We start from the raw sequence: 14,288 nt of genomic DNA, 5'->3' as shown, positions 1-14,288 counted from the left end.
TGTGTTTTATATTTACAAATAATAACGCCCATAAGTGTGCCGCGAGAATCCAAGTAACATCCATAGTGTGCCGCAAGTTGAAAAAGGTTGGGAAACGCTGTCGTATGTTCTCAATCTATGCTTAATACATCTATGGTGAATGGGTGCTGGTGTAGTTTTGGGGCACCATATTTTGGTAAAGTTGAACACTGTATGGAATGATAGTATTTATAAGGAATACATTTCTCTAAGCGACAGAATTTTATACAAAGTAATACAGCTGTATTTTAGGTTTACAAGTGGAGCGTTACTAGTATCAAAACATGACAAGTGCTGTTGAAATTGGAATCTTTGCCTAAACCCACATCTTTTCACTATCCTCATTTACGCGTATACCTACCATCACTGAAACGCCTGCTCCTTTCGGAAGTACACCGCGCTATCGATCCCGGCCCACCGGCTTCGCCCTTTCCTGGCTCGGTTAAATAGCATTCGTGCTTTTTAGTTGTCATCTACCACAGGTTGGTTTGTATTTTTTCACTAGGTTTTTTATGACATACATCTGGTACTTATGCTTAAATTGAAAAAGAATTGTAATTATTCAACAATTACTTCTGGTGGCTTCCTCGAATTTTACCTATGGCAAGTGAGATATTTTCATGTCGCTCAGCGAAAACCTTTTGAAAAACGATAGGAAGAAAATTAGTGAAAGAATTAAAAATTTTCAACAATTATTTCGAGTGGTATGCCAAAAGTAGGTAACCTGCACGGGTGATAGCAAATCTTTTAAGCATTAAATAAATATTATTACAATATGAAAAACACGAAGTTAAAGAAGGAATTGAAAATAAACTGTGCTTCGAAATGTAAAAAATATGGCATTTGGTGTTTCAAGTTCATGATTCGACATCTGATTCTGCAGTTGGTGATTTTTCTACGAAACGTTGCACAGAATGAGACTAAAATGTTCGGTAAGCAAAATCCACTTTATCTGAACTTATGTATTGCTCATGCTTTTAGAGCATTTTTATTTTACGTGCTATGCTATTTTATGGTCATGATCATTTCCGTACTACTTTCGTCACAAAATGAAATCGTACCCACTTTAGTAATTGTTTCTTAACGGCGGAAAAGCACTTATCGGACTAATTCACTTTAGGAGAACAAAGAGTTAGCTGGTATAAATACGTTTCCGAACTGTGGCGTAAAATTCCACAATAGAATAATGGCCTTTGTTTAGCGATAGGGAGCCAGCTTTTTCACCTACTTTTTTGCTATTTTCTACTCAATTCGGTCGTTTTATGGGCTTGCGTATAGCCCGCTCCCCCCAGTTCTTTGTCACCGGAACTGGATGAGTCACTACTACTGCTACTGCTGCTGCTATTGTTACTGCTACTGCTACTACTACTACAACAACAACAACAACTACTACTACTACTACTACTGGTACTACTACCACTATTACTACTACCGCTACTACTACTACTACTATTACTACTGGTACTACTACTAATACTTATATCAGGAACAGAACCCAACCAACCCCTGCGGGGCTTCTAACCCGTTCCTACTATTATTACTACTACTACCACTGCTGCTACTACTACTACTACTACCGCTATTACTACTACTACTACTACTACTACTACTACTACCGTTACTACTACTACCACTACTTATACTAAAGCTTCCTTACCACAAGATTTACATCTTAAATCTTTATAACATGTGATTCCGATTCATTATGAACTAATATGAATTGGTAGAATCACTATGATTCGTTTAAAATCACTGCGGGGAGCGGGCTATACTTAATCCGTTTTATGGATCAATACGTTAAATTAGGTTAGGTTTTTTTTATCAGCTACAACATTTTCTATCAATTGCCAGTTATCACTTTTCCCGTAAATCATCCTGTTTTTGGCAATTTTTGGCCCACCATCTCTAAACTGTTACCACAAAAGCTACTAACCAACTTGCGCTAGATGGCCACTAAAAAGGTAGAAGGTCCACTTTATTTGTTTTCTGGGTGTTGTGTTTGTGTTAATTTAGATTTCTATTACTATTCCGAGTCTACTCGATGGGAATGGTGGTGTGGTAAGCATCTTATTATCCTTGATCACGTTGATTCCATACCGATCCTTCGATGAAGGTGTACCTACGGGGTTTATTTATTTATTTAGTATTATTTTACATGGCGAAGTTAAGGCTAATCGTGCCTTGTCTCCCACTTAACCATGCAATGATCATGATTAGTATTACAATAATAATAATTCATTATGCATAAAAATATAAAACACTCATACCACATACATAGATTTCTACAAATAACCATTTATAATATATTCCCATTAATTTAGTGAATAAAAGAACAAATAAAAGGTAAGAAGTATAAAAATCAGCATTTTTTTTTCAGATATTAGTAAGCCATGACAGACTTAATGAGGATCTGTGTTGCCACACTTGGTACAATTGTACCAAATTCAGCCCTTTTTGTTATTCATCGGCCCGTTGGTACCACGCTGACATTTTCAGCCCCTTTTGTGGAAAAGTTGCTACAATTCTATCCTCTTTAGCACTATTTAACAAATAGTCTCATTTTTCAAGTGTCAGTAAGACTTTTCCTACATCTCACGTTACTCATACTGTGTGTTGGACTCTTAAAAAATGCTGTTGAACATTCATTCTGTGAATTTGGACCGCATAACGCTACAAAGTTTCTGTGGAAAATTCGTAACTCGAACTATACTGGGAAACAAATGACGCTAGATGGGCGTCATATATATTTTTTCATATAGCCATGTCCATAAACGACCCGCTCGGGAGAGTAATACTCCCAAAAGTAAGTTTTTTCGCGCGCTACTCTAGCCAGCTGTTTTACGCGCTATCCTAATCAGTTGTTTTAAGTTGGTCACATAATCTATATCATTGAGTACAAGGGGAACAAAACGAGTCTTATATCATGGAGTACAAGGACAACAAAACGAGCCCTACGGGGCTTCTAACCCGTTCCTACTACTATAACTATTTATCTGCACAAAATAAGTAAATCACATTTTTGAGTATTATTTTAATTTAAAAAGTGTTATAAAATTGTAAAAAAATGTTTAAAAAACTTTACTTTCCTCGGGCCGGGTTTGAACTCACGCCAAAAGAGATCAACGTTACTAGCATATAGCGCTAGCCCATTCGGCCACGAGGACCGACAACTATGAGCGTCTGAATTCTGCTATTTGAAGCAACGTGGCAAGACAGATAACGCCAACCAATCAGAACTGTGTTTTCCGTTCCTACTTCCGGGAGCATTACTCTCCTGAGCTAGTCCTGTCCATAATACTGTTTGGGGTTATTGGTCACTTTGAAATAAAGGCGCGTTTGGTTTCCTTACAATACATACCGAAGATGATAAATGTTTTCTCTTTTAATTGGGGGCCTCTGATATACTTCCTACGTGCGAGAAACGTTTCATCTACTTCCACAGTTGTTCGGGGTCCTCCTATTTGGATGTTTTTTAATACTAAATTTAAAAAAAAATCACTTTCTCGATTTGGGCTCTTGGAAGATGGGGGTGGGAGGCTGTTCTAGAACTTTACCTCTTTTAGTTTCGTGTTATAGAGCCATGTATTACACTGGTATAAAATAATGAATTCAGCCCTTTTTATTTCAATTTGGCACTATTTTTCAGCCCGCTCCAGAGTTAGGACTGTGGCAACACTGATGAGGATCTGCTCAACAGACTTTTTATAAATAGAGTGATTGACTGAGATTGTCTTGCGTTGGATGAAAGCTCATTCCATGCACGGGTAGTGGATGCAACGAACGATTTCGAGTAATATTTCGACGAGTGTAGGGGAAGTGAAAGGAGTTTATTTACACCTGATCTTGTATCGTAATTATGGTGAGCATTTGTTGGTTGCAATCGTCGAAATAAATAGGAAAAATTCTTGAAAGCGCAAAGCCTTAAAGAGAAGTGTGAGTCAATGCAAATGTCTATCGGCAAGTTTCAGACGGGCCAGCTTTCTGTACTATGGGGTTAAATGATTTGATCGTTTGAGATTATAAGCAAGCCGTATACAGACATTTCAGATACATTGCAAACGGTACTCTAAGTCCTCATTTAAATCTGATAAAGGTACATCACAATATTCAACGTGAGGAAATATTAGAAATTTTACAAGTAGTAATTTTGTTTCAGTGAGTAGAATTTTCTTGAGTCTAGTGAGTGAATGCAAACACCAGAACGCTTACTTACATACAGCATTAATGTGAGTTTGCCTCAAGAAATTGATCTATTATTACCACCAGATTTGTAACAGTTTCATAAAGAGGAATATTTTTTCCATTTATCTATATTGTTGATATATTCGAACGGTGCATTTATATAGGGGAGGTGGGGGCATAATGGACACCTTAAGATTGAAATTAAAATAACAGCATTGTTATGAATGAAAACTCGATGCTTTTGCAGTACAATATTCTTTATTCTTTCTTCTACAAATGTAAAGAAGTGTCAGCGTGAAACATTTACCAAACAAGCTGTATGTGCAAATAAATTGACTATTGTGAATGACCATTTTACACCACGTCCCTGGGTAAAATGGCCCCTTCCTTTGAGTATATACATATTAACCAAAATTATGTTCTGTTTCGATAAGTAAATGCTAGTTTCCTTATTCATTGAAAATGTTAATGAAACAATTAGTTGTACAATTATAAAACAATGAGCGGAAAACTATAAAAACGAAAATAATACTAAAATAAAACTAAATGAAAAAGAAAATACAAAGTGGAATAGAGGGGCTATCAAAAAAATCAAAACTAGGTCTCTAATAGGCCAACAGATGCCAGAACAAGGGTACACGCTCGGTTACAGGGAACACTGAGTGTATTAAGAGATATCTTACTGTATGTACCGGTAATTGTGCATTTCGTGCTATTATGATTGCATGCGTCACCCCTTTTTCGATTCCAACATCAACGACAAGCTTGAGTGGCATCAGGCCGGTAGCCATTCCAAAAACGTAGAGCGGCGCGGTGAAAGTTAGGAGGCCGATCCAATCATATTGTAGTTCACTTCCAAGGCTACCATGAAAATTTTAGGGGGCCAGCAAAAATTTAGGGTGGATCGGCCTCTTAGCCCCCCGTGGATACGGGACCTGAGTGGCTGGCATGCGCGTTTCCAAATTGGAAGAACATCAATGAAAGACGAACAAAGATCAGGAAGACATTTTGGTCCCCTGTACAATTTTAAGGGTCCGTTTGCCCCAATCCCGATATAACTTTCAAAAACCCTTTATCTGCTATCCACATCTTCCACAAGCATATAATGCCTGTTTGTTTGATGGCCAAACCTTTCTCAATGTCTATATGTGTCACATGTTTCATTCAAGTAATCACTTTGCTCAGCAACAAGTAGAATATTCACTACATCCCTTATATCGACGTACCATGAAAATAGTTTCCCCCGCTTATTTCTCACGTTATTGAAGGTAGCGACATCTTCCTTTCTCAATACTTCGCGCCACACTAACTACGGCTTGTACGTACAATAGTACCAGTTCTCTATCATCAGAGGAACACCGTTATATACCGGGGTGACCATCTTGCCCCGGGGAGTCATTATGCCCCCACTTCCCCTAAGTTCAAAGGAGTGGCATTAGTTCTCATGAACTCTTTGGCGTGGTAATAATACTTTTTGGAAATATTTTATACAAAAATAAACAGAACACTCGACTTACACATGAACTATGGCCAAATAGTGCACATCTACCTCTGTCAGAAGAAGAGGTTCACTGTTCATCTTCGGTCAAATCTCCCACCAACCACCCGGAAGTTGGACAGCGGTATTCGCAACTTGAGAGGTCAGGCAAAGAACATGTAGACGAAGGATGATCAAATGAATGATGAATGAAACTGCCCTCTCAGCTTCACCCCTTGCCCGACGATGATGGTCTGCTCCATGAAAAGAGACCCCATTCTTTGGAAGGGTAGAAAATAGAGCAGGTGACTAGTTTCCGAGACCTGGGTAGTATTATTAGTGAGGATATGAGGTGAGAACGTGAAATAAAAGCAAGGATAGGAATGGCGAACTAAACCTTTATGAGGAAGAAAAGTCTGTTTTGTGGGACCTTGAATAAAGAGTGGTGAAAAAGACTCTTAAAATGCTTTGTGTGGAGTGTTGTACTGTATGAGTCAAAAAAGTGGACATTACGGAAAAATGATGAAACAAGATTGGAAGCTTTCGAAATGTGGGTGTGAAGAAGAATGGAGAGACTTAGTTTGGTCGAGCGGAAATCGAATGAGAGGTTGTTGGAAATGGCAGAAGAGAAAAGAACAGTTTTAGATATTATTAAGAAGAGAAAGAGAAACTAGTTGGGACGTTGGCTACGAAGGAACTATATCATTAGAGACATGCTTGAGGGTATGGGGGCAGGAAAGAAAGGGAGGGGGAGAAGAAGGCTACAATTGATGGACGATATCAAAACAGAAAAATCGACGTGAAGACGAAGATATTAGCGGAAGATCATAGAGCATAGAAGCTCCTCAATTGCGGCAAGTGACCTGCCAATAATGCCAGAAAACCTATGATGATGATGATGATGTATGTATGTTCATAATGTAACTAAGGAAGTGAAAATTACATAGCTACCAGTTCCCATATCTTATCTATAAGTAAGCCTATTTCGCATTTCAAATAAGCCAGATGTTTGTTATATACGATCCGCAAACATATCCGTTGTGTACACTTTGTAATAGAGCCTGAAAAGAGAGAGGAAAAAAAACGGGGGAAGTAAATTGTGTAACTGCACGATATAATTATTGTAAGAGCGTTGCCCCCTCCACCCCCACCCCCCAAGGACAGCGGAAATAAAGTTCCCCTTCCACAAAAATAAACACGAACCAAAGAGATGGAGAGAGAAGAATGATAAGTCCTTCCGAGACCCATAATACAGTCTCATCTTATTCCGTATCACTAACTGTAAGCTACAAAAAAATCTCAGAGTCAGTTTCTGTTACATAGTGTCTGTGTTCTTTGCAACAACCAAGCAACTCTGAGAATTGTTGATATTTCTCTTGCTACTTATATCCTTTATATGTTGTAAGTATTTGCAATTCTTTTACTCATTGTCTTTGATGTCCTAAGCTTTTTTTTTTTTTTTTTTTTAATCTTCCTTTCTTGGGACATATGTATAGCAAAAAATTTCGCTGCCAATTTGCGATTCAGTTTCCCAAAAGAGTGGATGAACCTATAAATTCAGTGATGTTTAATTCATTTCCATCAGTTTAATTTATTTCTTTATAGTGAAAAACTTACCAACAACAAACTAGCTGATAATTTTTGAATGTAGGCCACTTCATAGATGAAAAGTTATATTTAATAATAATAATAATAATAATAATAATAATAATAATAATAATAATAATAATAATAATAATAATAATAATAATAATAATAATAATAATAATAATAACATTTAAGTGTTGTCAACAGCTCATAGCCAAAAATACAGCACCATGTAAAAAAAAATATTGCATAATTTCAGACAGGCCAGAAAATTTATAATATAGAATGAATATTAGGGCAGGTTAAGGCCCTTGTCAGAAGATTAATATATTCAAATTATAAGGTTCCAATTGATTTACAAAACAAGAGAAAAATAATAATAATATAAAAAATAGTCAATTTCATACTATACTAGTAACAGAACTATGCAAACTAAAGTTTCATCACTTCCATTTAAAAGAACGAGTCACCTTGCTTAAAATTGCATATCCCGCATGCAAAAATCTTCACTTATTGTCATATTTCAACATAGACGATTGGTTCTTTGATAAAAGATTATAACGTAGAGATACACTGAAGATACATAATAACAAATAAATAAAGATTAGCAGCTAGATCCCTTTTCATAACGTTAAAACAGTTTAATTTTTTAAATAAGAATTGCTCTGTTATTTCTCTTAACATATTTTCATTTTAAATTGCTTTAAGTTATTGATACTTTTCTCAATATTTCACGTTTAGAATTTAGTGCTACCAACGTCGATCGATTCCTAACACTATAAATCGGCACTTTTGCTTCTATATTTTCTAAGTAATATTTGCTACTATATTTGTTATCCAATACCATTTAAAATAAAGAATCTATCAATAAATTTGCTCCTTTCTGATAAGAATGGAGTCTTTCCGATAGGAATTCAACCAATACTTGTGTAGTCATGTCAATGGTATTCCTTTTTCATTGTATTACATAGTAACTTTATAAAACATTTCTGTACAGCTTCTATTTTGAGTTGAGTTGAGTTTGAGTTTAACACTCCTTTCAGCAGCGAGACTCTAGGAAACAGGACCTATTGATTAACGTGGAATCCAAACTACATGAACTCCCGCCGTTATTCGAACCCGGGTCTCCCGCGCCAAAGACGCGTAAGCTAATCGCTTAGCCACGAAGAAGCTCCAGTTTCGTTTTTGTTAATAAGTATGTTAGATCAACTTTTCCAGACAACTGAACCAAATTCAAGTTTGGATCTAACAAGTAGCTTGTACGAGGTAGCAGTGCTATTCAACCGGTTCGTGCAATTCGGGCGAATCGGTTGTTAATATATTTCGAGGTCGCAGAACCGTTTGGAGTTAAACATACTTTCCAGTAAGAATTATATATAGAGAGGATTTCCTTAAAGTGCGATGCAAACGAATATTCGAGTTTTAATCCGATTAGAAATCGATAACTTACACAAGAATATTTACTTCATTAGTTCTATAAATCTTTATGCTTATCGTATTATAATTCACTTTAAAATTATGATTTTTCCATTTCAAAACGTAGAACGAGAAATAAATGTAATATTCTATTTGTTAAGGAAACGCTTCAAACAGTGATGATTTCAGAGCATGACCTGTGGGAGAATTTGAGACTCTGTCGACATAAATTTTCCCTTTCGTGGCCATAAGTTATCTTCGATCATGCTCAAAGTGGACTAATAATGTTTTATCAGTTTTCTCTCATTCATGTATTGACCATTACTGGGGGAGAATCTTCTGAAATCGTCAATGCTTATAATTAGTTTTTCATTACAAATCAAAGGATAATAATGAAATATTGAACATAATTTTTGGATTTTAGATTTGCAATTCATATAATGTTCCCTTCTAATGGAATTTGAGAGAAAAGTAGTTGCCGAAGATTTATTTAAAGAAATGTTCTCAGTCCTCTGATGAAAATAGGAACACACTTAAAAAAAACGAATACCCCATTCAGGGCTTGAACACATAAACTTCTAATTGATAGACTAGTGACCCAAACCGCTCAACCAGGTCTTCATAACGTCTCTTTTGACTTTTGGGTATAGTAATTTCCTGCTCCACACTTCTTTTAGTTTATGTCGATACGACTATAAGTTTGTGATGAATATTTGGCAGTTACAGGTCTTGCAATGCATAAAAGTCTTTTTCGTATAAATTATGTTCAATTTTACGTCCTAATAACTTATATACAACAGGTTGAATCTGTGAAATGATTGGGGTTGGAGTGATCGTAAATGTTTTCATAGTTAGGAGCCTGGATATGCAAACCCGCTCAACGTGGGGATTTACTTTTGAGAAATTTGGTACTTCCTTTAGCATAGCAAGTATATGCATTGCAAATGTCAGCTGGAAGGGAGAGCTTGTAGAATACAAATCTTTCACAGCCAAAAATGACCTATTTGAAGAACATTACTTTGCTCTGTACATACGAGAAGATTAATGGAGGGCAGGGAACGGTAAATTTTATTTTAAATGTCTTTGTTCTTATTAATTCTTACAGCTACAATGTTGAACGTATGACCTTTCAGAAGAAGGTATAGGCGTTTATTCCTTAATCTCAAATGCTCAGATAGCAAGAATGAGAACTGGAATCATATGAGTGAAGTAGTGAGGGTTATTTATATTTGAAACGCATACATACCATTATTAACAATAGTCGATCCATTGCTGGATGAAGTTGTTTTAAATAGTTTTTGACAACCATCCATGGGCGGCGATTAGGGGGGGCAAAGGGGGGCAGTTGCCCCCGCACTTTTTTTTAAGTAACCAATTAATGTATATAGTTTCATTTGGAAATGTAACGATTTTGTATGTGTTACTGATTAATAGGAAAAAATGCTGCCATATAATATTTGCTGTTGCGTGAATACGTATTGGTTGTCTTCCCGTGGAGTAAAGAAAGCTACAGTAATTGCGTTTTAATCGCCACAGAAAATAACCCCAAAAAATAACCTATTGCAGCACAATTTCAGCATACTTTCATTTCTTCTTACAAGGGCTCGATATGTTAGTGAGCCGCTTTGAAGCTAATCGAAAGAACATTATGCAAAAAAGTAGGGCCTATTTCACAAGTTATTCTTTAATTGCACAAAAATTGACAGTTCCTAAAATGTCTTTTCTTCTTTCTAAAGTAAGGAATATCGATTAAAAAGAGCGTGATAAGAAACAACTTCTACCTTTTCCATTGTTTTGTAGTGTAATATACGAGTGAAGTGTTGTGTTTAAGGATGTACGAGTGTATATACAATAAAATTTAGTAAATTGAACATAATTCTAGGTTTTAAGTTTATTTTGTATAATGAAGTGTGGATTGTAAGTATTGTTGTGTTTTTATGTGTTCCAAGAAAGTGAAATCTGCACCTAATGGCAACGAACATATTTCAAGAAGTTGCAAAAGAAAATATTTCTTTAAATGTCGTAGCATATGCTTGTAGTATTTACTGTCTTTCATTTTCTAAGAGTAATAACATACATTTAATAGCATGTGTGGAATTAAATATTAAGTTTTTCATCAATCCTCAGTTTCAATATAACTTTTGCAAAACAAGCATCATTATTCATTACTATGATTAATATTATCCTTTCTATTTATTTGTTTTGCAAATTTATTAAATAATCTGATCACACAATTTTCCAGACAGAATTTTAAGATGTTCATGAGCAAGGAATCAAATCTCTTCTTACACTTTCGTTGTTTAAGAGTACAAAGGGCTAGTATCTACTTGCGTTGTTCTTCTCAATTTACTTAAGAAACTATTATATACGATATACGGTATTTTAACTGAAAATATAGTATCCTATTAGTTATACAACCTTTCGTCAAACAAAATGTTAGAAACAACCAGGAAAACTAACATTTATATACAAATATTCAGATCATGTCTTGCCCCCTCACTTTTAATGTCCAACCGCCGCCACTGCAACCATCTATCTTGGATAATTCGTTTCCAAGTTATTTGAAATGCAACATAATTTCGTCATACTATTTGTATGCTGTGTAGATCGCTACATATCACAAAAGAATTATATCTGAGAGAGAGAAAGAGAGAGAGAGAACCGGTTGTTAAAAAATTAGACTAGCACCACTCTGTATAGGTACACTTAAAAGAACCGGTTTATAAAACTATTGTTTTTTTTTCTTGTTGATTGCACTATATCATTTATATGATTACCAAATGTCAATTGTCTCTGATACAAAGTACGGAGAGCTTTACTTTGTTCTACTTTGTTTGTTGTTACTCCATTAATTTTGTATTTGGTGACAAAATATTGTTTTATTAGTGAATGCCATATGTTAGTATTTTTCAGAGTTGATCATTAATAAATTATTTTCACACCAATGATTTACTGTATGCTATATCTAAATCTTTCTGCAGCAGATAATACTACTCTAAAGAGCTTTATGTCCTCTGCGTATAATAGTAATTTTAAGTATTTGACCTTTCCTCATAGATCATTGATAAATAGAGAAAAAAGAAGCGGCCTTAGGGGAGATTTTTGAGGTATTCCCTTCCCTATTTGACCTTGACTAGATGTTACATTGACTATTTTTACTTTAAAAGTTCTATTTAATAAGTAACTTTCAAACCTCCATTACTCAGAAGTAATTTCTGACGAATGGAATCAAAGGCCTTTGATATATCAATGTAAACATGTGCTTGTGAATCACTTTTTAGTGCAAATTGTTTAAAATTTGTCAAATGGATAAGATTTGTTACTAATCGATCTACCTTTACAGAAACCATATTGCGTATCACTTAAAATAGTCTTTATATTAAAATATAAATATATGTGTACGATTAATTTTAAAAATCTTAGAGAATATACTTACTAAATTTATAGACCTATAAGTTTTAACATCATCTCGATCGCCAGATTTGTATATTGGCATGACATATAATTGCTTCCATTTGGAGAGGTCACTTCATTACTACAGGCTTTAATGACATAATATGGAATGTCATTAGTTACTCCCTTAATTTTACTGATTGTTTCAATTACATCTCTTTTGTGTGATAGATGGAATACAAATCGACATATAATTACCATTATATTTTGTAAGTTTCATAACCTCACATTTTATCGTGGTTGGAGTCAAAATTAAAAGAATTATGAAATACAACTTTAAAACATTCTGCTGGGTCAATCATTTTTAACACTGATGTATTATTATACCTTATCTGGTTTGCTATTTGTTTGAATGTGATTTTTTTTGAATGTTCTCCAGAAGTACAGGTTGTCTTTACAAATACTATACCCCAACGTTAAGAAGTAAATTTTCTAGCTTCTAGATATTTCTTTTTGACTACTCGGAGTACCTCTGATACCACATTTTATTATTTGTGTGTTTTGACCTTATAAAATATTTTGTTTTCTTATTTATTAATGATTTAAGGTCTCTATTCATCCACGGGTCCTTATATGTCATGTTATTATCACACAGTTTCTTCGGTACATGAGAACCAAAAACTTCATAAATTTCGTCATACAAGTTTTCAGACATTTTATCGACATTGTTGGTAGGATCATCAATTTCATTTATTTTCTTCAATCCGTAATAAACATGTAGGATATCAGCTTTCTTAAAGTCATAATTGCTAGTTTGTTTTGTGTTTTTTTGAGTTGTTGTTTCTTATAATATTCCATGAATATACAAATGGTGAGTGAAAACGATCGATTTTTGTTAATGGTTCAACTTTAAAATTTATTGTACTATTTTCTATATTCGTAAACAACAGGTCTAGTACTCTATCCTTATTCACGGCATCGTACGACTTATTTAGTTGATTCAATTGGAGAAGGTTGCTTAATACTATTACCTTTTCTGCTTTTTTCTTACCATAAAAATTGCGAGCGGTTATAGTTCCAGTTTCCCAGTAGATTCCTCCAACATTAAAATCACTTAATATTATAAAATTACTGTTTGTTGTTAACAAGTAGGAACTTAACCAGTAATAATAATAATAATAATAATAATAATAATAATAATAATAATAATAATAATAATAATATAATAATAATAGGTAATTTGCTATTATTAGCAGGTCACTTGCCCCAGCTGAGAAGCTTCCATCCTCCACGGTTTTCCGCTAACCCCTTTGTCTTCACGTACGACTTTTCTGTTTGGATATCGTCCATTAATTGCAGCCTTCTTCGCCCCTTCCCTCTTTTTCCTGCCACCATACCCCTCTATAGCACGTCCCTCATGATACAGTTCCTTCTGAACTAATGTCCCAACCAGTTTCTCTTCCTCTTCTTAATAATATCTAAAAATCGATCTTTTCTCTCCCGCCATTTCTAACACCCTCCCATTCGTTTTCCGCTCGACTCACCTAATTCACTCCATTCTTCTCCACACCCACATTTCGAAAGCTTCAAGTCGTTTCTAATTATTTTTGCGTAATGTCCATGTTTCTGACCCATGCAGTACAATACGGCACACGAAGCATTTTATGAATGTTTTTTTCTCAACTCTTTATTAACCCATATATGCCCTTATCTTGTTTTGTTTTGTATTTTTAATTACTTTGGAAAGTGAATTTACTGTTAATTTCTTTCTGCTCATCTCCCAGTGGCAAATTATGATACTGGGTCGAAAACGACCCGGGGGCAAATAAATAAGCTTTAGCAGTAACAAAATTCGTGAATCGTTTTCGACCCAGGGAGCTTAAATCGGTTAAAGATACCACAATATAGTATCATATCTTCTTCTTCCTAAAGTCTTCTTTCGCCATTACTCTCATTACTTTTATTTCATGTTCGCACTTCATATCATCACTAATTACATTACCCAGGTATCGAAAACTAGTAACATTCCCCTTCTATTTTCTCCCCTTCTTCCATATTTGACGCTGACCGCTTCACCATGGCTTTTGCCTTTCTAACATTATTTTCATCCCATGTTCTTCACAACCCTTCCTCAAGTTTTCTAATATCTTATTGATGTGGAGAAGAATGGAAAGCTAGGTCGGACGGAAAACGAATGAGAGAGTGTTAGAAATAG

General features: G+C 35.0%; 1 protein-coding gene across 4 annotated transcripts in view; it reads left to right on the top strand.

Annotated features, from left to right (window-relative positions):
* Positions 1–646: 646 nt before the first annotated feature.
* Positions 647–14,288, top strand: part of LOC145675877 (chitooligosaccharidolytic beta-N-acetylglucosaminidase-like) — a 193,871-nt gene continuing 180,229 nt past the window's right edge. For 2 of the 4 annotated variants that reach the window (XM_081746664.1, XM_081746663.1), the window contains exon 1: positions 647–950. Coding sequence is in view for 1 of the 4 variants with exons in the window: in XM_081746667.1 (XP_081602793.1) it covers positions 933–950 (18 nt within the window). In the remaining 3 variants the exon portion in view is untranslated. The remainder of the gene's footprint in view (positions 951–14,288) is intronic. The other 2 variants (XM_081746667.1, XM_081746665.1) reach the window with 1 other exon arrangement.

Source organism: Thermobia domestica, chromosome 18 (genome assembly GCF_964235325.1).
Source record: "Thermobia domestica chromosome 18, izTheDome1.hap1.1, whole genome shotgun sequence".
Taxonomy (NCBI): domain Eukaryota; kingdom Metazoa; phylum Arthropoda; class Insecta; order Zygentoma; family Lepismatidae; genus Thermobia; species Thermobia domestica.
Note: the sequence above shows the minus strand (reverse complement) of the source record. Positions and strands in the feature narration are given on the sequence as shown.